We start from the raw sequence: 25,208 nt of genomic DNA, 5'->3' as shown, positions 1-25,208 counted from the left end.
AGCAGAAAGTGGATAAACTAGCCTCCCATGAGGCGGTGAGTGTGCAGGCCATCTCCCGGATGCAGCGCCTCAACATTGACGAAAGCGGCCATTTTGCACGCTCTTCCCAGGGCCCGACGCATGCACGATGCGAACGGGATAAAGAAGCGCCCAAAACCCGCACTGCGCAGGTGCAGACGTCTGTGAACCGCACTGCGCATGTGCAACGACGCACGGAGCGTCAGGACGCCGGCGTCATGACGTGTTTGAACTGTGGCACCACCCATTTAAAGAAACATTGCTCTGCAAGAGGCAGACGCTGTTTAAACTGCGGGAAGCCGGGCCACTATGCAGCCCTGTGCAGATCTGCACCACCAGTCAGGAGCTAGCGCTCCCAATTCCGACGGCGGCGGTTACGGGGATAGGGTGGAAATGAGGGCTTAAGTGGGTCGGTGTAGACTTGATGGGCCGAATGGCCACCTTCTGCACTGTATGTTGTATGTTCTATGTCACCGAACCGACTGGCTGGGTCAGCTCGATGGTGTGCGTAAAGAAGCCTTCGGGAGACCTGCGCATCTGCATTGATCCCAAGGACCTCAATAAGAATATCATGCGGGAACACTACCCCACCCCGAAGCAGGAGGAACTCACGAGTGAGATGGCACACGCGCGCTTCTTCACCAAATTGGATGCATCACAGGGATTTTGGCGAATCCAGCTGGAAAAGTCCAGCAGAAGGCTCTGCACCTTCAACATGCCTTTTGGCAGATACTGCTACAATCGCATGCCATTTGGCATCATCTCGGCATCGGAGATATTCCATCGCATCATGGAGCAGATGATGGAAGGCATTGAAGGGGTTTGTGTGTACGTGGACGACATCATCATATGGTCCACGACCCCTGAAGAACATGTGTCCCGTCTCCAGAAGATATTCCGCCGTGTACATGCCAACGGCCTAAAGTTAAACAGGTCTAAATGTTGTTTTGGCACATCGACGCTCAAGTTCCTAGGCGGCCAGATCTCACAGCATGGTGTGCTCCCGGACAGAGACAAAATCAAGGCCATCGAAGCAATGAAGGTCCCTGAGGGTATGGTCAATTTTCTGGGCAAGTTCATTCCAAACGTGGCCACACACACCACGGCCCTATGCAACCTGGTAAAAAAGTCCACTGCCTTTGAGTGGAAGTGGGAGCCAGGATGGCATAATTGCGGTGTTGCTTCAATGAGATGACACATCATCCTGGGCACCAGTAGCCTACGCATCAAGGGCGATGACGCCCACTGAAACCAGATATGCTCAGATTGAGTAGGAGTGCTTGGGTCTTCTCACCGGCATCCTCAAATTTCATGATTAAGTCTACGGCCTGCCGACAATCATTGTCGAGACAGATCATTGGCCTCTGGTCCACATCATTCACGAGGACCTGAACGACATGACGCCTCGGTTGCAGAGAATCCTGCTAAAACTTAGGAGGTATGACTTCAACTTGGTGTACACACCTGGCAAGGAGCTCATCATCGCTGATGTATTGTCCCGCTCCATCACCTCACCCAGTGAGCTGCTGGAGATCATCCAGCACATCGAATCGCAGGTGCAGCTGTGTGCTAGCACTCTCCCGGCGACAGATGAGAAGGTAGTTCTCATCCGTGATGAGACAGCCAAGAAATCCCTCTTGCAGCGCGTCTTCCACAACCTCACCAATGGCTGGCAGAAAGGGCAGTGCCCACAATTTTACAATGTGAAGGATGACCTGACGGTGATTGATGGTATCCTCCTCAAGCTGGACAGGATTGTCTCCAGAGCTTGGTGCTGCGCCAGATTCATGAGGGACACCTGGCCGTCGAGGTGCAGACGCAGAGCCCGGCAAGCTGTCTACTGGCCCGGCATCAGCCAGGACATCACAAATATGGTCCTGAACTGTGCTACCTGTCAGAGGTTCCAGCCAGCGCAGAGCAAGGAGACGCTCCCACAGCATGACATAGTGACCTCTCCGTGGTCCAAGGTTGGCATCGACCTCTTTCATGCGAATGGTCGCGACTACGTATTGATCATCGGCCATTTCTCGAATTTCATCGGCCATTTCTCGAATTACCCTCAGGTACTGAAGCTCCCGGACCTCACCCCTCGGACCGTCATCAAAGCCTGTGAGGAGACGTTCTCAAGGCATAGCATCCCAATCACCATCATGAGCGACAATGGCCCGTGCTTTACCAGTCGAGAATGGTCCACGTTTGCCAGGTCATACAATTTCCAGCATGTCACCTCCAGTCCGCACTATCCGCAATCCAATGTAAAAGTCGAGAAAGGGGTACACATAGTCAAATGGCTCATCTGCAAGGCCGCGGACTCTGCTTCCGACATACACCTTGCACTGCTCGCATACAGGACGACTCCATTGTCCACTGACCTGTCGCCGGCTCAACTCCTGATGAACAGGGACTTGCGGACGACGCTTCCAGTCATACACCTCCCCAATCTGGATCACCTCCAGGTGCTGCAGAAGATGCAGCAGCTCAGAGACCATCAAAAGCAGGGCTATGATGCCCATGCCACCGATCTGGCCGTGCTATCCCCGGCAGACACTGTCAGGATCAAGATATCGGATGGTGGGTGGTCTGCCCCGGCTGTCGTTGTTTGACAGGCCGCGCCCCGCTCTTACGTTGTACGTATGGCTGATGGTCCATCGTGCGAAGGAATCAACGGGCAATGCGCAAAGTTGCCTGCCCGCAACCACTTTCTCCTCCATTTCCATATGTTGAATTGCCACCTCCTGATACCTCGCACCACAAGGCCACCAGTCAGGCTTCCATCCCGCCTGTCAAGGCGCCGTCGTCCCCTCCGCCACTTCTCCGCCGGTCGACTAGAATCCGATGCAAGCCTCAGAGACTGGACTTGTGAACGTTTGTTTTTTTGCTCTGTTCTGTTGTCCTCCGTCAGTCAAAGAACAAAACAAAGAATAAAGAAATGTACAGCACAGGAACAGGCCCCTCGGCCCTCCAAGCCCGTGCCGACCATACTGCCCGACTAAACTACAATCTTCTACACTTCCTGGGTCCGTATCCTTCTATTCCCATCCTATTCATATATTTGTCAAGATGCCCCTTAAATGTCCCTATCATCCCTGCTTCCACTACCTTCTCCGGTAGTGAGTTCCAGGCACCCACTACCCTCTGCGTAAAAAAACTTGCCTCGTACATCTACTCTAAACCTTGCCCCTCTCACCTTAAACCTATGCCCCCTAGTAATTGACCCCTCTACCCTGGGGAAAAGCCTCTGACTATCCACTCTGTCTATGCCCCTCATAATTTTGTATACCTCTATCAGGTCGCCCCTCAACCTCCTTCGTTCCAGTGAGAACAAACCGAGTTTATTCAATCGCTCCTCATAGCTTATGCCCTCCATACCAGGCAACATTCTGGTAAATCTCTTCTGCACCCTCTCTAAAGCCTCCACATCCTTCTGGTAGTGTGGCGACCAGAATTGAACACTATACTCCAAGTGTGGCCTAACTAAGGTTCTATACAGCTGCAACATGACCTGCCAATTCTTATACTCAATGCCCCGGCCAATAAAGGCAAGCATGCCGTATGCCTTCTTGACTACCTTCTCCACCTATGTTGCCCCTTTCAATGACCTGTGGACCTGTACTCCTAGATCTCTTTGACTTTCAATACTCTTGAGGGTTCTACCATTCACTGTATATTCCCTACCTGCATTAGCCCTTCCAAAATGCATTACCTCACATTTGTCCGGATTAAACTCCATCTGCCATCTCTCCGCCCAAGTCTCCAGACAATCTAAATCCTGCTGTATCCTCAGACAGTCCTCATCGCTATCCGCAATTCCACCAACCTTTGTGTCGTCTGCAAACTTACTAATCAGACCAGTAACATTTTCCTCCAAATCATTTATATATACTACAAAGAGTAAAGGTCCCAGCACTGATCCCTGTGGAACACCACTGGTCACAGCCCTCCAATTAGAAAAGCATCCCTCCATTGCTACCCTCTGCCTTCTATGGCCTAGCCAGTTCTGTATCCACCTTGCCAGTTCACCCCTGATCCCGTGTGACTTCACCTTTTGTACTAGTCTACCATGAGGGACCTTGTCAAAGGCCTTACTGAAGTCCATATAGACAACATCTACTGCCCTACCTGCATCAATCATCTTAGTGACCTCCTCGAAAAACTCTATCAAGTTAGTGAGACACGACCTCCCCTTCACAAAACCGTGCTGCCTCTCACTAATACGTCCATTTGCTTCCAAATGGGAGTAGATCCTGTCTCGAAGAATTCTCTCCAGTAATTTCCCTACCACTGAAGTAAGGCTCACCGGCCTGTAGTTCCCGGGATTATCCCTTCTTAAACAGAGGAACAACATTGGCTATTCTCCAGTCCTCCGGGACATCCCCTGAAGACAGCGAGGATCCAAATATTTCTGTCAAGGCCTCAGCAATTTCCTCTCCAGCCTCCTTCAGTATTCTGGGGTAGATCCCATCAGGCCCTGGGGACTTATCTACCTTAATATTTGTTAAGACACCCAACACCTCGTCTTTTTGGATCACAATGTGACCCAGGCTATCTACACCCCCTTCTCCAGACTCAACATCTACCAATTCCTTCTCTTTGGTGAATACTGATGCAAAGTATTCATTTAGTACCTCGCCCATTTCCTCTGGCTCCACACATAGATTCCCTTGCCTATCCTTCAGTGGGCCAACCCTTTCCCTGGCTACCCTCTTGCTTTTTATGTACGTGTAAAAAGCCTTGGGATTTTCCTTAACCCTATTTGCCAATGACTTTTCATGACCCCTTCTAGCCCTCCTGACTCCTTGCTTAAGTTCCTTCCTACTTTCCTTATATGCCACACAGGCTTCGTCTGTTCCCAGCCTTTTAGCCCTGACAAATGCCTCCTTTTTCTTTTTGACGAGGCCTACAATATCACTCGTCATCCAAGGTTCCCGAAAATTGCCGTATTTATCTTTCTTCCTCACAGGAACATGCCTGTCCTGTATTCCTTTCAACTGACACTTGAAAGCCTCCCACATGTCAGATGTTGATTTGCCCTCAAACATCCGCCCCCAATCTATGTTCTTCAGTTCCCGCCTAATATTGTTATAATTAGCCTTCCCCCAATTTAGCACATTCATCCTCGGACCACTCTTATCCTTGTCCACCAGTACTTTAAAACTTACTGAATTGTGGTCACTGTTACCGAAATGCTCCCCTACTGAAACATCTACCACCTGGCCGGGCTCATTCCCCAATACCAGGTCCAGTACCGCCCCTTCCCTAGTTGGACTGTTTACATATTGTTTTAAGAAGCCCTCCTGGATGCTCCTTACAAACTCCGCCCTGTCTAAGCCCCTGGCACTAAGTGAGTCCCAGTCAATATTGGGGAAGTTGAAGTCTCCCATCACCACAACCCTGTTGTTTTTACTCTTTTCCAAAATCTGTCTACCTATCTGCTCCTCTATCTCCCGCTGGCTGTTGGGAGGCCTGTAGTATACCCCCAACATTGGGACTGCACCCTTCTTATTCCTGATCTCTACCCATATAGCCTCACTGTATAACTGAGGTGTCCTCTCGCAGTATAGCTGTGATATTCTCCCGAACAAGTAGCGCAACTCTGCCTCCCCTTTTACATCCCCCTCTATCCTGCCTGAAACATCTAAATCCTGGAACGTTTAGCTGCCAATCCTGCCCTTCCCTCAACCAGGTCTCTGTAATGGCAACAACATCATAGTTCCAAGTAGTAATCCAAGCTCTAAGTTCATCTGCCTTACCCGTAATGCTCCTTGCATTAAAACATATGCACTTCAGGCCACCAGACCCGCTGTGTTCAGCAACTTCTCCCCGTCTGCTCTGCCTCAGAGCCACACTGTCCCTATTCCCTAGTTCTCCCTCAATGCTCTCACCTTCTGACCTATTGCTCCCGTGCCCACCCCCCTGCCATACTAGTTTAAACCCTCCCGTGTGACACTAGCAAACCTCGCGGCCAGGATATTTATGCCTCTCCGGTTTAGATGCAACCGGTCCATCTTATACAGGTCACACCTGCCCCGGAAGAGCTCCCAGTGGTCCAGATAACGGAAACCCTCCCTCCTACACCAGCTGTTTAGCCACGTGTTTGTCTGCTCTATCTTCCTATTTCTAGCCTCACTGGCACGTGGCACAGGGAGTAATCCCGAGATTACAACCCTCGAGGTCCTGTCTTTTAACTTTCTGCCTAGCTCCCTGAACTCCTGCTGCAGGACCTCATGCCCCTTCCTGCCTATGTCGTTAGTACCAATATGTACAACGACCTCTGCCAGTTTGCCCTCCCCCTTCAGGATTCCCTCTACCCGTTCGGAGACATCCTGGACCCTGGCACCAGGGAGGCAACATACCATCCTGGAGTCTCTTTCACGTCCACAGAAGCGCCTATCTGTGCCCCTGACTATAGAGTCCCCTATTACTATTACTCTTCTGCGCTTTGACCCTCCCTTCTGAACATCAGAGCCAGCCGTGGTGCCACTGCTCTGGCTGCTGCTGTTTTCCCCTGATAGGCTATCCCCCCCGACAGTATCCAAAGGGGTATATCTGTCACGGTAGACAGACTCATTCACATGTAAACACATTCACATACGCCAACAACACATAAAGAAAAGGGAGATGTCATGATATGCAAACATGCAGCTAATGAAAACATAGAATAGGATACGACCAATGAGCAGTCAGAACACTCAGGGGTGGTATCTCGCTATAAAAGGGATGAGGCACTCACACCCCATCTCTTTCCACAGACCAACATCTACAGAGTGAGACAGGGTGATCCTCAGCATCACACCCCAGCACGTGGCTTAGAGCAAGGCTGGTTCAGTTAGACTGAGTTACTACATTTAGATTAGCAGAGAGTCGAACTCATTGAGAACTGTGCTCATAGTTCAATAAAACACATTGAACTCACTTCAAAGTCTGGAGCATCTTTTACTCAAAACTGCATCAAGTGGCAGCTTGTGTTATTCCAAATTACATAACACAACAGGTGTTCCTCATGATCTTCCTCTGGTGCCGCACTCAAAACCTGCGCAGGTCGTTGCAGAACCGCGTGGAGATAGGGTCGCCGAGATGACAGAGGCTTTGGACTCCGACTCCGAGATGGAGACACAGGACGCCTCAGAAGGGGACTCCTCAGTCCCACGGGCAGTGGATGTACAACCGTTACGCCGGTCATCACGGAAGCGCCCTTTTCCATCTTGTTACACGCCGCCCGATCCAGCGTCTCGTGCAAATGATGTCCGGCCTGTGACAAAGCGAGTCCGACACCCTCCTTCGCCAGGGGCTTTGGTGGATTCCTTGGACTTTGAGGGGGGAGGGATGTTATAACCTGTCTTCTTACCACTGGCTGGGGACTAATGGCAATCCCACAATCCTTAGGGAGTATGAGCTTCCCCAATGAGGGGGCAGAGAAATCATTAGCGGGTCTCTGCATAAATAAAGCTGGCCAGTATGGAACCAGCTAGAGAGGTGTGAGCAGCAAGGGAGTTACTGCTGCCGTTGTGTGTGTACATATATATATATATATATATGTTATTGTAAATAAATGTTATTTCTTTCTATCCTACAACTTGTGCTGGATTCTTCATGGCCCTCACAATATATATAAACTCTAAACTTTATTTAAAGAGAAAGGATGGAATCAGTTATGCCCTTCCAAATAGACAGAAACTTAAGGTTCGGTTGTGGGGTTAGGAGGTGAATACTTGTAATCTGTAACTGTATGAATGAATACCCATGAAATTGTGTAAAGATTGGTTCCCTTTGACCAACTGACTCTAAACTATAACACTTATTTCCCTGAACACTTACCGTCACTTTTAATCGGTCACTCAACGATCGCTTGTTACCCTGTTGCTGAGCAGCAACCAATCTTCTGATCATTTCAAGCTGAGCCATATTGAGTCTTGGAGTTTCCCAGCCCGACAAGGGGCTTGAGGTCACCCTCACAGTCCTTGTCATCTCCTCCTCCAGCTTCTTCATCTTCTTTAGTCGAATCTGTTCCTCTGAGAGGACACCTATAAGACAGTTAGCAGAGAATCACATAGCACAAGATGCAGTCAGCGATTCATTTCTGTAGTCACACAGGACTGTAAATACACGTTAATCTTGGCACAGTCACATAGCTCTGTAACTACAGTCACTCTTTAATTTCGGTATAGTCACACAGTTCTGTACCTACAATCACACTTTAATCTCAGCACAGTCAAACAGCTCTGTAACTACAGTCACTCTTTAATCTCGGCACAGTCACAAAGATGTACCTACAGTCACTCTTTAATATCGGCACAGTCACTCAGCTCTGTAACTACATTCAATCTTTAATCTCGGCACAGTCACTCAAGTCTATACCTACAGTCACTCTTTAGTTTCGGCACAGTCATACAGCCCTGTAACTACATCCACTCTTTAATCTCGGCACAGTCACACAGCTCTGTAACTACAGTCGCTCTTTAATCTTGGCACAGTCACGCAGCTCTGTAACTACAGTCATTCTTTAATCTCGGCACAGTCACACAGCTCTGTAACTACAGTCACTCTTTAATCTCAGTACAGTCACACAGCTCTGTAACTACAGTCACTCTTTAATCTCGGCACAGTCACAAAGATGTACCTACAGTCACCCTTTAATATCGGCACAGTCACTCAGCTCTGTAACTACATTCAATCTTTAATCTCGGCAGTCACTCAAGTCTATACCTACAGTCACTCTTTAGTTTTGGCACAGTCAAACAGCTCTGTACCTACATTCACTATTTAATCTCGGCACAGTCACACAACTCTGAAACGACAGTCAATCTTTGATCTTGGCACAGTCACACAGTTCGGGATCTACATTCACTCTTTAATCTCGGCAGCACAGTCACACAGCTCTGTACCTACAGTCAATCTTTAATCTCAGCACAGTCATACAGCTCTGTAACTACATCCACTCTTTAATCTCGGCACAGTCACACAGCTCTGTACCTACAATCACTCTCTAATCTCGGCACAGTCATACAGCTCTGTATCTACAGTCACTCTTTAATCTCGGCACAGTCACTTGTAGTCACACCCATTAGAAGGTGAATACATTGTCATGGCAAATAGCAATAAATATGTAACGGCCTCATAATTATTTCAGAGATGAAGGTGCAAGGTGACCAAAGTCGGGAGGGGAACGTTCAAGGGTATATGACATTTCAGAAAGCTAGGAAGGAAGGAAATGAAGGTGGGGTTGCTCTGTTAATAAATACTACCAGCTAATAGTACTACCAGTACAGTAGTGAGAAATGATCTTGGCTCAGGAGATCAAAATATCGAATCAATTTTGTTGGAGATAAAAAATAGTCACAGGGTCTCTCTAAACCACTCCCACCAAAGAGTACCAACATTGAAGAACAGGGGGCGAAATTCTCCTGAAACGGCGCGATGTCCGCCGACTGGCGCCCAAAAGGGCGCCAATCAGACGGGCATCGCGCCGCCCCAAAGGTGCGGAATGCTCCGCATCTTTGGGGGCCGAGCCCCAACATTGAGGGGCTAGGCCGACGTCGGAGGAATTTCCGCCCCGCCAGCTGGCGGAAACGGCCTTTGTTGCCCCGCCAGCTGGCGCGGAAATGACATCTCGGGGCGGCGCATGCGCGGGAGCGTCAGCGGCCGCTGACAGTTTCCCATGCATGCGCAGTGGAGGGAGTCTCTTCCGCCTCCGCCATGGTGGAGACCGTGGTGGAGGCGGAAGGGAAAGAGTGCCCCCACGGCACAGGCCCACCCGCGGATCGGTGGGCCCCGATCGCGGGCCAGGCCACCGTGGGGGCACCCCCCGGGGCCAGAGCGCCCCGCGCCCCCCCCAGGACCCCGGAGCCCGCCCACGCCACCTTGTCCCGCCGTTCAAAAGGTGGTTTAATCCACGCTGGCGGGATAGGCAATTTATCGGCGGGACTTCGGCCCATCCGGGCCGGAGAATCGAGCGGGGGGACCCGCCAACCGGCGCGGCCCGATTCCCGCCCCCGCCGAATATCTGGTACCAGAGACTTCGGCACCCGGCGGGGGCGGGATTCACGGCAGCCCCCGGCGATTCTCCAACCCGGCGGGGTGTCGGAGAATGACGCCCAGGATCTCAATCAAGAAATAATTGGGAATTATAAGAAAGGTACTTAGACTTAGTAATGGAAAATGAGGTAGGAACAATTAATGATTCCATAGTAAAGGATCCTCTCGTCAAGAGTGATCATAACATAACTTTTCACATTTAGTTGAAGGGTAAGAAACGTAGCTCTGAAACAAGTATCTTAAAAACAAATAAAGGTATGAAGACCAAGTTGGCTGAAGTGCACTGGGGAAATAACTTAACAAGTAAGCAGGGTCAGATACTTAAGAATATATTTCAAAACTCACAGCACAGATATATTCCATTGAAAAAGAAACTGTGCAAGAAAGATGATCATACATGGCTAGCTAATAAAAGTTAAGGATGGGATCAAATTGAAAGAAAAGATACAATGTTGCAAAGATAAAGTTTGGAAAACTTTAGAGACCAGCAACGGCTGATTTTTAAAAATGAGGGAGAAATTGGAGAATAAGAGTAAACAAGCAAGAAATATAACAGCAGATAGTAAATGCTAAAAAGGAAGAGAGGAGCAAAAGTAAATGTTCGTCCCTTGAAGGTGAGATTTCGGAATTAAAAAAGGGGAGCAAGGAAATGGTAGAGATTTTGATCAAGTAATGTGCATTTGTCTCCACAGTAGATGATAAAACATTCTCAAGAATAGAAGACTATCAAGGGGCAAAAGAAAGACAGGAGCTTAAAATATTCTCGATTGCTGCTTGTAGCTACTCTTACCAGAAGATCTGTCACCACAGTATGTCATGCCCACCTGTCTTACCTCTCACACATCTACAATAGCTCATCTGCAAATACTCCATGGTATTCGTTGTCCAACTATGCCTAGGTTCACCCCTCTCCTGCTGGCTTCAACTTGTTCTCCAGGGGAGATCTCTGTTGATTTTCAGTTCTGATCAAATGGACGAAATATTGACACAACCTTTATCCCGAGAGGAAGATTACTAAAACAAATGGACAAGTGGACAAGGATCAGAGTGGTGGTGGACAAGGATAAGAGTGGTCCAAGGATGAATGTGCTAAATTGGGGGAAGGCTAATTATAACAATATTAGGCGGGAACTGAATAACCTAGATTGGGGGCGGATGTTTGAGGGTAAATCAACATTTGACATGTGGGAGGCTTTCAAATGTCAGTTGAAAGGAATTCAGGACCGGCATGTTCCTGTGAGGAAGAAGGATAAATACGGCAAATTTCAGGAACCTTGGATAACGAGAGATATTGTAGGCCTCGTCAAAAAGAAAAAGGAGGCATTTGTCAGGGCGAGAAGGTTGGGAACAGACGAAGCCTGTGTGGAATACAAGGAAAGTAGGAAGGGCAGCACGGTAGCATTGTGGGGGCAGCACGGTAGCATTGTGGATAGCACAATTGCTTCACAGCTCCAGGGTCCCAGGTTCAATTCCAGCTTGGGTCACTGTCTGTGCGGAGTCTGCGCATCCTCCCCGTGTGTGCGTGGGTTTCCTCCGGGTGCTCCTGTTTCCTCCCACAGTCCAAAGATGTGCAGGTTAGGTGGATTGGCCATGATAAATTGCCCTTAGTGTCCAAAATTGCCCTCAGTGTTGGGTGGGGTTACTGGGTTATGGGGATAGGGTGGAGGTGATGACCTTGGGTAGGGTGCTCTTTCCAAGAGCCGGTGCAGACTCGATGGGCCGAATGGCCTCCATCTGCACTGTAAATTCTATGATAATCTATGAATAGGACAAGCCTTAAGTCAGTGGTAGGGAAATTACTGGAAAGAATTTTTCGAGACAGGATCTACTCCCATTTGGAAGCAAATGGATGTATTAGCGAGAGACAGCACGGTTTTGTGAAGGGGAGGCCATGTCTCACTAATTTGATAGAGTTTTTTGAGGAGGTCACAAAGATGATTGATCAGGGCAGTGGATGGTGCCTATATGGACTTCAGTAAGGCCTTTGACAAGGTCCCTCATGGCAGACTGGTACAAAAGGTGATGTCATACGGGATCAGAGGTGAGCTGGCAAGATGGATACAGAACTGGCTAGGTCATAGAATCATAGAATTTACAGTGCAGAAGGAGGCCATTCGGCCCATCGAGTCTGCACCGGCTCTTGGAAAGAGCAGAAGGCAGAGAGTAGCAATGGAAGGGTGCTTTTCTGATTGGAGGGCTGTGAGTAGTGGTGTTCCGCAGGGATCAATGCTGGGACCTTTGCTATTTGTAGTATATGTAAATGATTTGGAGGAAAATGTAACTGGTCTGATTAGTACGTTTGTGGACGACACAAAGGTTGGTGGAATTGCGGATAGCGATGAGGACTGCCAGAGGATACAGCAGGATTTAGATCATTTGGAGACTTGGGTGGAGAGATGGCAGGTGGAGTTTAATCCGGACAGATGTGAGGTAATGCATTTTGGAAGGTCTAATGCAGGTAGGGAATATACAGTGAATGGTAGAACCCTCAAGAGTATTGACAGTCAGAGAGATCTAGGTGTACAGATCCACAGGTCACTGAAAGGGGCAACACAGGTGGAGAAGGTAATCAAGAAGGCATACGGCATTCTTGCCTTCATTGGCCGGGGCATTGAGTATAAAAATTGGCAAGTCATGTCGCAGCTGTATAGAACCTTAGTTAGGCCACACTTGGATTATAGTGTTCAATTCTGGTCGCCACACTACCAGAAGGATGTGGAGGCCTTAGCGAAGGTGCAGAAGAGATTTATCAGGATGTTGCCTGGTATGGAGGGCATTAGCTATGAGGAGAGGTTGAATCAACTCGGTTTGTTCTCACTGGAATGACAGAGGTTGAGGGGCGACCTGATAGAGGTCTACAAAATTATGAGGGGCATAGACAGGGTGGATAGTAAGAGACTTTTTCACAGGGTAGAGGGGTCAATTACTAGGGGGCATAGGGGGGGCATAGGTTTAAGGTGCAAGGGGCAAGGTTGAGAGGAGATGTACGAGGCAAGTTTTTTACACAGAGGGTAGTGGGTGCCTGGAACCCGCTACCAGAGGAGGCGGTGGAAGCAGGGACGATAGTGACATTTAAGGGGCATCTTGATAAATACATGAATAGGATGGGAATAGAGGGATACGGAACCCGGAAGTGTAGAAGATTTTAGTTTAGACGGGCAACATGGTCGGCAAAGGCTTGGAGGGCCGAAGGGCCTGTTCCTGTGCTGTACATTTCTTTGTTCTTTGTTCTTTGGACCGAAAGGCTGAGAAGTCCTCTGGACCTGATTTCTTAAAAATTCATTCATGGGGTGTGGGCGTCGCTGGATAGGCTTCATTTATTGCCCATCTCTAATAGCCCTTCAGAAAATGTTGGTGAGCTGCCTTCTTGAACCGCTGCAGTCCCTGAGATGTAGGTACACCCACTGTGCTGTTAGGGACAGAGTTGCAGGATTTTGAACCAGCTACAGTAAAGGAACAGCGATATATTTTCCAAGTCAGCATGGTGAGTGACTTGGAGGGGAACCTCCAAGCAGTGATGTACCCAGGATCTGCTGCTCTTGTCCTTCTATATGGTAGTGATCATGGGTTTGGAAGGTGCTGCCTAAGGAGCCTTGGTGAGATCCTGCAGTGCATCTTGTAGATGGTACACACGGCTGCTACTGTGTGTTGGTGATGGAGACTGAATGTTTGTAGAATGGGTGGCAATCAAGTGGGCTGCTTTATCCTGGATTAGGTCGAGCTTCTTGAGTGTTGTTGGAGCTGCATTCATCCAGGCAAGTGGTGATGATTCCATCAGACTCCTGACTTGTGCCTTGTAGATGATGGACAGGCTTTGGGGAGTTGGTGGTGAGTAAGTCGCCACAGGGTTCCTAGCCTCTGACCTGCCCTGGTAGCCACAGTATTTATATGGCTAGTCCAGTTCAGTTTCTGATCAATTGTAATCCACATGATGTTGATTGTGGGGATTCAGTGATGGTAATCCCATTGAATGTCAAGGAGAAATGTTAGATCCTCTCTTGCTGGAGATGGTCATTGCCTGGCACTTCTGTGCGCGAATGTAACTTGCCACTTATCAGCCCAAGCCCAGATGTTGTTCAGGTCTTGCTGCATTTGGACATGGGCTGCTTCATTATCTGAGGAGTCAAAAATGGTGCTGAACATTGTGCAGTCATCCGCAAACACCCCCACTTCTGACCTTATGTTGGAAGGAAGGTCATTGATGAAGCAGCTGAAGATGGTTGGGCCTAGGGCTCTAACGAGGAACTCTTGCAGTGATGTCCTAGAGCTGAGATGATTGACCTCCAACCACCACAACCATCTTCCTTTGTGTCAGATATGACCCCAACCAGCGGGGAGTTTTCCCCGAATTCCCATTGACTCCAGTTTAGCTGGGGCTCCTTGATCCCACACTCGGCCAATTGCTGTCATGATGGCAAGGGCAGTCATTCTCACCTCACCTTACCTCTGGAGTTCAGCTCTTTTGTCCATGTTTGAACCAAGGTTGTAATGAGGTTAGGAGCTGAGTTCCCTGGCGGAACCCAAACTGAGCGTTCATGAACAGGTTATTGCTGAGTAAGTGCCACTTGATAGCACTGCTGATGAACCCTTGCATCATTTTACTGATGATCGAGAGTTGACTGATGTGGCAATAGTTGGCTGGGTTGGATTTGTCCTGCTTCTGGTGTACAGGTCACACCTGAGCAGTTTTCCACATTGTCAGGTAGGTGCCAGTATTGTCGCTGTACTGGAACAGCTTGGCTAGAGGTGCGGCAAGTTCTGGAGCACATGTCTTCACTGATGGCCTGTATGCTGGGGTCTTAAAGCAAGTGACTACAGAGAGGCTACACATTGTCATAATCTTCCAAAATTTGCTAGATTCTGTAAAGGTCTCAATAGATTAGGAAAAAGCAATTCTAAAACCACTATTCAGGAATGGAGGGAGACAGAAAACAGAATATGTCAGTTAGCCTAACATCTGTCATTAGAAAATTGCTGGAATCTAGTAGCAGGACATTTAGAAAATTATAATACAATCAGGCAAAGCCAAATTGGTTTTGTGAAAAGGAAATTGCCATTGATAAAATTATTAGAGTTATTTGAGGATGTAACAAGCAGGGTGGGTAAAAGGGCACCAGTCGATGTAGGATTACCAAAGGGCATTTGATAAGGTGCCACATCTCAAAATAAGAGCAAATAATGTTGATGTAATGAATTAGTGTGGATAGAGGGCTAACTAACAGGAAATAAAGAGTTGGGGAAAATGGGTCACTTTCAGATTGGCAAACTGTAACTAGTGCTGAGGCCTCAACTATTTCAAGCTATGTGAATGATTTGGATGAAAGGATCAACTGTACTGTCACCAACTTTGCTGGCAATAAGAGATAGGTAGGAAGGAAAGTTGTGAGGAGGACGCAGAGGGTGGAATTCTCTCTTTTTTGGCACAGAGTGCTGGCTGAGGTGAAGAGACCAGTGTTTAGCCGGTCGGCTGCACAGCCAATTTTTCCCGCCTCATTGTGCAGCACTCTATGCAAGACAAAGATGGAGGCACGGACCACGTCGTCACGCTGGCAGGGGGGGGCTGGAAGAAACCAGCAACACCCGGAATCCCGAGATCGGGCACTTGATAAAAATTTCAAGAAGGCCTTTCTGCAATTACACCAATTGACATTTAATGCAGAGAGGTGTGAAAGGATTCCTTTTGGGTGGAATAATAAAGAGCAATATAGGGGGTGGAGCAGTGGCACAGTGGTTAGCACTGCTGCCTCACAGCACCTGGGTTCAATTCCATCCTTGGGTCACTGTCTGTGTGTAGTTTGCACTTTTTCCCTGTGTCTGCGTGGGTTTCCTCCCAGTGCCCCTCGAGCCTGCTCCGCCATTCAATGAGATCATGGCTGATCTTTTGTGGACTCAGCTCCACTTTCCGGCCCAAACACTATAACCCTTAATCCCTTTATTCTTGCCAAACGCTCACCTCAACTGCTTCACTGGGCAAGGAATTCCATAGATTCACAATCCTTTGGGTGAAGAAGTTCCTCCTAAACTCAGTCCTAAATCTACTTCCCCTTATTTTGAGGCTTACACCCGCCAGTGGAAACAACCTGCCCGCATCTATCCTATCTATTCCCTTCATAATTTTATATCTTTCTATAAGATCCCCCTGAATGCGTTTAAATTCCAACGAGTACAGTCCCAGTCTACCCAACCTCCTCGTAATTTAACCCTTCAGCTCTGGGATTAACCGAGTGAATCGCCTCTGCACACCCTCCAGCGCCAGTACGTCCTTTTTCAGGTAAGACCAAAACTGAACACAATACTCCAGATGTGGCCTCACTAACAACTTATACAATTGCAGCATAACCTCCCTAGTCTTAAACTCCATCCCTCTAGCAATGAAGGGCTCCATTTGCCTTCTTAATCACCTGTTGCACCTGTAAACCAACTTTTTGCGACTCATGCACGAGAACACCCAGGTCTCTCTGTACAGCAGCATGTTTTAATATTTTATCATTTAAATAATAATCTCTTTTGCTGTTATTCCTACCAAAATGGATAACCTCACATTTGTCAACATTGTATTCCATCTGCCAGACCCTAGCCCATTCACTTAAACTATCCAAATCCCTCCGCAGACATCTGGCATACTCTGCACTTTTTGCTTTACCACTCAGCTTAGTGTCGTCTGCAAACTTGGACACGTTGCACTTGGTCCCGAACTCCAAATCATCTATGTAAATTGTGAACAATTGTGGGCCCAACACTGATCCCTGAGGGACACCACTAGCTACTGATTGCCAACGAGAGAAACACCCATTAATCCCCACTCTTTGCTTTCTATTAATTAACCAATCCTCTATCCATGCTACTACTTTACCCTTAATGCCATGCATCTTTATCTTATGCAGCAATCTTTTGTGTGGCACCTTGTCAAAAGCTTTCTGGAAATCCAGATATATCACATCCATTGGCTCCCCGTTATGTCCTCAAAAAATTACACTAAATTAGTTAGGCACGACCTGCCCTTTATGAACCCATGCTGCGTCTGCCCAATGGGACAATTTCCATCCAGATACCTCGCTATTTCTTCCTTGATGATAGATTCCAGCATCTTCCCTACTACCGAAGTTAAGGTCACTGGCCTATAATTACCCACTTTCTGTCTACCTCCTTTTTTAAACAGTGGTGTCACGTTTGCTAATTTCCAATCCGCCGGGACCACCCCAGAGTCTAGTGAATTTTGGTAAATTATCACTAGTGCATTTGCAATTTCCCTAGCCATCTCTTTTAGCACTCTGGGATGCATTCCATCAGGGCCAGGAGACTTGTCTACCTTTAGCCCCATTAGCTTGCCTGTCATGGGCTGAATGGTTTCCTGCTATGCTGTCGCCATTCTATATCTGAGTCCTTCTAATTCTTGGGAATGGTTCTAGTATCTAAGGAATTCTGGAAGATAAAATCCAATGCATTTACCATCTCTGCAGCTACATCTTTTAAACCTGGGGACTCACTAAGTCCAGGGGATTTGTCGGCACCTAGTCCCATTCATTTCTGCAGTACTATTTCTTTATTTACACATATTTCTTTAAGTCCAGGGTGTCCAGGGTGATTCTCCGTTTTGCTGGCGGCGAGCAGGGCCCAGGAGTGCTTCTCACAGCTCCGGCTGCCGATATGGGGCCCTGCACATGCGGCCGGGGATCCACCCACGCGCGCAGTGGCGGCCCCGTGCGACATGGCCGACCCACACCATGGACTGGCACCGACATGGCACCGAGACCGCACGTGCCCGCCGATCGGTGGCCCCTGATCGCGAGCCTGGCCATCCTGGAGACCCCCCCGGTGGCGGATCCCCCCGCCCCCCCCCCCCTCCACCAGTGCAGCCGCGGACTGGGTCCGCAGCCGTCACTCCGAGCTCCGGCCGGGTGGAACCATGAGTGAACCATGCCGACGAGAACCCGCCCAGTTGTCGGCAGAAAATCGCAAAAAATGGCCCCGACCAGCTCCGCGTCGACCACCCGCGCGCGATTGGCGGCGATTCTTCGGCCTCGGAGAATCGCGGGAGCGGCGTCGGACCCGATCGTGGGTCTGACGCCCATTGTCCGCCCCCACGCCGAGCGCGATTGCGCCGCGGTGCTCAGAGAATCCCGCCTATGGTTTCTCAAAATTTCCGGAATGTTTTTGGTCTTTCTGTTGTGAAGACAGTTAGAAACTATTTGTTTAATGTCTCTGCCATTTCCTTAATCTCCATTCTAAATTAATCTGTCTCTGCCTCTAATAGACCCATGTTTCTTTTCACTAATCCCATCCTGGTTACATACTGCAGAAATATTTACAGTCTCTTTTTATGTCTTTTGCTCGTCTATTCTCATTTCTCTTTATCAACTTCTTGGACCTACTTTGCTGAATTGTAAAATCCTCCCAATTCTCAGGCTTATGACTATTCTTCGCAACATTATAAACCTCTTCCTTTGATCTAACGCCATCTTGTTCACCACGGTCGGGCCATTCTTTTGTGGCGGGGATGGATGGGGGGTTGGGGGGGGGGGGTAGTTGTGTCTTGAAGGAATATTGCAAATTATGTATTAATTCATTAAATGCTAGCCAGTGCCTGTCTACCACCATATTTATTAATGTAGTTTCCCAAGCCACTCACCCCTCAAACCTATATAGTTTGCTTCATTTCAATTTAAGATTCTATTTTTGAATTTAACTACATCACTTGCAAACACAATGGCTTCGGCAGGCGCCTATCCAAACACTGCCAGTGGAGTCAAAGTTAGCACCCACACGCCAGCGGGAAGATGTAAATGAATGCAAATGCATCTAAATGACACATTTGCATCTATTTGGTGGGCACTGCAGCCTAATCTACGGCCCTCACTGATTCTCAGGTCCCCAAAAGTTCATCCGAGCCATTAGCTGCAAGCCATTCATTCATTTGTAGTAGTGGGCTGTGATTGACAGCTTCCACAAAACAGCTGGAGCCTTGACTTATTCATCTCTCTTCAAGGATGAGTGATTCTAAGTGCTAAAACACCAACGTTTTCAAACATCAACCACATCAAAGATAGGTAAGTGCATTGCAATCACACACTTGAGTGGTTGGAATGCACTTAGTGCAGGTTAGGCCATGTCCCTTAATGCCCCCCTTAGTGTTCAAAGATGAGCAGGTCAGATGAGGTTACAAGATAGGGCGGGGGTGTGGGCCTAGGTCTAATGTTCTTTCAGAGGGTTGGTGCAGACTCGATGGGCAGAATAGCCTCATTCTGCACTGTTGGGATTCTATGGAAATATCCAATCCCGAGAATTGAATTACTTTGAATTGAATTACAAGGATATTAATAAATTTTTTCTCATTGCACAATATTAGATTCAATTTGGGCGGGATTCTCCGAACCGCCGTCGGTCCAGGGAATCGTCGGGGGGGGGCGACGTGAATCCCGCCCCGTGGCTCCGATGCCAGCTGCCGAATTCCCCGGCGCTGGTTTTTGGGCGAAGCGGGGATCGAACCGCGCCGGTCGGGGGCCATTGGCAGTGGCCCCCCCTGCGATTCTCCGGGCCCCGATGGGCCGAGTGGCCGCCCGTTTTCGGCCAGACCCACGGTGGCCTGGCCCGCGATCGGGGCCCACCGATCTGCGGGCGGGCCTGTGCCATGGGGGCACTCTTTCCCTCCACGCGGCCTGTTTAAGGCTCCGCGATGGTCGGCGCAGAGAAGAAACCCCCTGCGACTGCGGGAAGAAGGGACAATTTGCAAGGGTCTGCCTGGCCAGGCCCAGGGGCCAGAAGAACAAAGAACAGCCGGCCCGAAAATCAGGCTCTCAGGCCCACAGGCCTCGCAATGCGGCTGCGCATCGACCCGACACGCCCCCTTCTGACACGTCATCAGCCTCGTGCAAATCATGGGAGCGGCCATCTTGTTGGCGGCCATCTTCTCGACCCGACACATGCAACCGACGGCGGCGGCCATTTTACGAGTCCAACTCGGCTGAGGTCTCGGACTACCCGCGAGTGGGTGCGATCACCCTCGACCAAACTCAGCCGAAACATCTGCAAAACTCGATGATGAAGGTCCAAGTCAACGGGCGCGACACGTCATGCCTCTTCGACCCCGGGAGCACAGAGAGCGTTATCCATCCAGAAATGGTAAGGCGCTGCTCCTTGCGCACCCATCCCACGACCCAAACCATAGCCCTCGCATCCGGGTCCCACCCGGTACAAATCAAGGGGTACTGTATTGCGGATCTCTCAATCCAGGGTGCCAAATACACCCGTTTCAAATTTTATATCCTCCCCCACCTCTGCGCACCCCTGCTGCTCAGACTGGAACCACCAGCTCCCCATCCGACCAAAAGACTGCCCCTATACTGCCTTCGAAGCAGCCGGCCGGCTCTTCCACTTCCTCAGGGTCCCCTTCGGCGTCACAAATGGGGTCTCCGTCTTGCAAAGGGCGATGGATCAAATGGTGGACCAGTACGGTTTGCGGGCTACATACCCGTACTTGGACAATGTCACCATCTGCGGCCATGACCAGCAGGACCATGACACAAACCTCGAAAAGTTCCTCCAGACCGGCCGAGCCCTTAACCTGACCTACAATGAGGAAAAATGCGTTTTCCACACAACCCCAATAGTCATCCTCGGCTATGTCGTGGAAAACGGGGTCCTAGGTCCCGACCCCGACCGCATGCCCCCTAAAGGAACTTCCCCTCCGACGCAGCCTCAAGGCCCTCAAACGGTGCTTGGGGCTCTTCTCCTACTACGCCCAGTGGGTTCTCAAATATGCGGACAAAACCCACCCACTCATGAAGACCACCATATTTCCCCCCTCGGCTGAGGCAAGATTGGCCTTCAACCGCATCAAGGCCGACATCATCAAGGCTGCTATGCACGCGGTGGACGAAACTATCCCCTTCCAGGTAGAGAGTGATGCATCAGACATCGCCCTGGCTGCTACCCTCAATCAGGCAGGCAGACCAGTAGCGTTCTTCTCCCGGACCCTCACCGCCTCCGAAGTTCGACACTCTGCAGTCGAGAAGGAGGCACAAGCCATTGTGGAGGCTGTACGGCACTGGAGACACTACCTCACCGGTAGGAGGTTTACCCTCGTCACCGACCGACGGTCAGTCGCCTATATGTTCGATAACACGCAACGGGGCAAAATTAAAAACGATAAAATTTTGAGGTGGAGGATCGAACTCTCCACCTACACGTACAATATCAAGTATCGTCCACGGGAGCTCAACGAGCCCCCAGATGCCCAGTCCCGCGGCACGAGCACCAACGCGCAGGAGGACCGCCTGCAAGCCATCCACAATGACCTCTGCCACCCTGGGGTTACCCGGCTCGCCCACTTTATCAAGTCCTGCAACATAGAACATAGAACATAGAAAATACAGCACAGAACAGGCCCTTCGGCCCACGATGTTGTGCCGAACCTTTGTCCTAGATTAATCATAGATTATCATTGAATTTACAGTGCAGAAGGAGGCCATTCGGCCCTTTGAGTCTGCACCGGCTCCTGGAAAGAGCACCCTACCCAAACTCAACACCTCCACCCAACACCAAGGGCAATTTTGGACATTAAGGGCAATTTATCATTAGCCAATTCACCTAACCCGCACATCTTTGGACTGTGGGAGGAAACCGGAGCACCCGGAGGAAACCCACGCAGACACGGGGAGGACGTGCAGACTCCGCACAGACAGTGACCCAAGCCGGAATCGAACCTGGGACCCTGGAGCTGTGAAGCATTGTGCTATCCACAATGCTACCGTGCTGCCCTTAAGAACAAATAAATCTACACTATATCATTTTACCGTAATCCATGTACCTATCCAATAGCTGCTTGAAGGTCCCTAATGTTTCCGACTCAACTACTTCCACAGGCAGTGCATTCCATGCCCCCACTACTCTCTGGGTAAAGAACCTACCTCTGATATCCCTCCTATATCTTCCACCTTTCACCTTAAATTTATGTCCCCTTGTAATGGTTTGTTCCACCCGGGGAAAAAGTCTCTGACTGTCTACTCTATCTATTCCCCTGATCATCTTATAAACCTCTATCAAGTCGCCCCTCCTCCTTCTCCGTTCTAATGAGAAAAGGCCTAGCACCCTCAACCTTTCCTCGTAAGACCTACTCTCCATTCCAGGCAACATCCTGGTAAATCTTCTTTGCACCTTTTCCAAAGCTTCCACATCCTTCCTAAAATGAGGCGACCAGAACTGTACACAGTACTCCAAATGTGGCCTTACCAAAGTTTTGTACAGCTGCATCATCACCTCACGGCTCTTAAATTCAATCCCTCTGTTAATGAACGCGAGCACACCATAGGCCTTCTTCACAGCTCTATCCACTTGAGTGGCAACTTTCAAAGATCTATGAACATAGACCCCAAGATCTCTCTGCTCCTCCACATTGCCAAGAACTCTAACGTTAACCCTGTATTCCGCATACATATTTGTCCTTCCAAAATGGACAACCTCACACTTTTCAGGGTTAAACTCCATCTGCCACTTCTCAGCCCAGCTCTGCATCCTATCTATGTCTCTTTGCAGCCGACAACAGCCCTCCTCACGATCCACAACTCCACCAATCTTCGTATCGTCTGCAAATTTACTGACCCACCCTTCAACTCCCTCATCCAAGTCATTAATGAAAATCACAAACAGCAGAGGACCCAGAACTGATCCCTGCGGTACGCCACTGGTAACTGGGATCCAGGCTGAATATTTACCATCCACCACCACTCTCTGACTTCTATCGGTTAGCCAGTTTGTTATCCAACTGGCCAAATTTCCCACTATCCCATGCCTCCTTACTTTCTGCATAAGCCTACGATGGGGAACCTTATCAAATGCCTTACTAAAATCCATGTACACTACATCCACTGCTTTACCTTCATCCACATGCTTGGTCACCTCCTCAAAGAATTCAATAAGACTTGTAAGGCAAGACCTACCCCTCACAAATCCGTGCTGACTATCCCTAATAAAACGGTGTCTTTCCAGATGCTCAGAAATCCTATCCTTAAGTACCCTTTCCATTACTTTGCCTACCACCGAAGTAAGACTAACTGGCCTGTAATTCCCAGGGTTATCCCTAGTCCCTTTTTTGAACAGGGGCACGACATTCGCCACTCTCCAATCCCCTGGTACCACCCCTGTTGACAGTGAGGACGAAAAGATCATTGCCAACGGCTCTGCAATTTCATCTCTTGCTTCCCATAGAATCCTTGGATATATCCCGTCAGGCCCCGGGGGACTTGTCTATCCTCAAGTTTTTCAAAATGCCCAACACATCTTCCTTCCTAACAAGTATTTCCTCGAGCTTACCAATCTGTTTCACACTGTCCTCGCCAACAATATCGCCCCTCTCATTTGTAAATACAGAAGAAAAGTACTCGTTCAAGACCTCTCCTATCTCTTCAGACTCAATACACAATCTCCCGCTACTGTCCTTGATCGGACCTACCCTCGCTCTAGTCATTCTCATATTTCTCACATATGTGTAAAACGCCTTGGGGTTTTCCTTGATCCTACCCGCCAAAGATTGTTCATGCCCTCTCTTAGCTCTCCTAATCCCTTTCTTCAGTTCCCTCCTGGCTATCTTGTATCCCTCCAATGCCCTGTCTGAACCTTGTTTCCTCAGCCTTACATAAGTCTCCTTTTTCCTCTTAACAAGACATTCAACCTCTCTTGTCAACCATGGTTCCCTCACTCGACCATCTCTTCCCTACCTGACAGGGACATACATATCAAGGACACGTAGCACCTGTTCCTTGAACAAGTTCCACATTTCACTTGTGTCCTTCCCTGCCAGCCTATGTTCCCAACTTATGCACTTCAATTCTTGTCTGACAACATCGTATTTACCCTTCCCCCAATTGTAAACCTTGCCCTGTTGCACGTACCTATCCCTCTCCATTACTAAAGTGAAAGTCACAGAATTGTGGTCACTATCTCCAAAATGCTCCCCCACTAACAAATCTATCACTTGCCCTGGTTCATTACCCAGTACTAAATCCAATATTGCCCCTCCTCTGGTCGGACAATCTACATACTGTGTTAGAAAAGCTTCCTGGACACACTGCACAAACACCACCCCATCCAAACTATTTGATCTAAAGAGTTTCCACTCAATATTTGGGAAGTTAAAGTCGCCCATGACTACTACCCTATGACTTCTGCACCTTTCCAAAATCTGTTTCCCAATCTGTTCCTCCACATCTCTGTTACTATTGGGGGGCCTATAGAAAACTCCTAACAAGGTGACTGCTCCTTTCCTATTTCTGACTTCAACCCATACTACCTCAATAGGGTGATACTCCTCGAACTGCCTTTCTGCAGCTGTTATACTATCTCTAATTAATAATGCCACCCCCCCCACCTCTTTTACCACCCTCCCTAATCTTATTGAAACATCTATAACCAGGGACCTCCAACAACCATTTCTGCCCCTCTTCTATCCAAGTTTCCGTGATGGCCACCACATCGTAGTCCCAAGTACCGATCCATGCCTTAAGTTCACCCACCTTATTCCTGATGCTTCTTGCGTTGAAGTATACACACTTCAACCCATCTCCATGCCTGCAAGTACTCTCCTTTGTCAGTGTTCCCTTCCCCACTGCCTCACTACATGCTTTGGCGTCCTGAATATCGGCTACCTTAGTTGCTGGACTACAAATCCGGTTCCCATTCCCCTGCCAAATTAGTTTAAACCCTCCCGAAGAGTACTAGAAAACCTCCCTCCCAGGATATTGGTGCCCCTCTGGTTCAGATGCAACCCGTCCTGCTTGTACAGGTCCCACCTTCCCCAGAAAGCGCTCCAATTATCCAAATACCTGAAGCCCTCCCTCCTACACCATTCCTGCAGCCACGTGTTCAACTGCACTCTCTCCCTATTCCTAGCCTCGCTATCACGTGGCACCGGCAACAAACCAGAGATGACAACTCTGTCTGTCCTGGCTTTTAACTTCCAGCCTAACTCCCTAAACTTGTTTATTACCTCCACACCCCTTTTCTTACCTATGTCGTTGGTACCAATGTGCACCACGACTTCTGGCTGCTCCCCCTCCCCCTTAAGGATCCTGAAGACACGATCCGTGGGCAGCACGGTAGCCTGTGGGCAGCACGGTAGCCAGTGGGCAGCACGGTAGCCTTGTGGATAGCACAATTGCTTCACA

The 25,208-nt window shown here is 49.0% G+C and overlaps 1 protein-coding gene across 9 annotated transcripts in view; it reads right to left on the bottom strand.

Annotated features, from left to right (window-relative positions):
- Positions 1 to 25,208, bottom strand: part of nr1h3 (nuclear receptor subfamily 1, group H, member 3) — a 376,600-nt gene that overhangs the window by 47,691 nt on the left and 303,701 nt on the right. For all 9 annotated transcript variants that reach the window (XM_072518739.1, XM_072518740.1, XM_072518743.1 and 6 more), the window contains one exon: positions 7,834 to 8,039. In XM_072518739.1, the coding sequence (XP_072374840.1) occupies positions 7,834 to 8,039 (206 nt within the window). The remainder of the gene's footprint in view (positions 1 to 7,833; positions 8,040 to 25,208) is intronic.

The sequence above is a fragment of the Scyliorhinus torazame genome, chromosome 10, assembly GCF_047496885.1.
Source record: "Scyliorhinus torazame isolate Kashiwa2021f chromosome 10, sScyTor2.1, whole genome shotgun sequence".
Classification (NCBI taxonomy): Eukaryota; Metazoa; Chordata; class Chondrichthyes; order Carcharhiniformes; family Scyliorhinidae; genus Scyliorhinus; species Scyliorhinus torazame.
The sequence above is the reverse complement of the archived record's forward strand: the minus strand, read 5'-3'. Positions and strand labels throughout refer to the sequence as shown.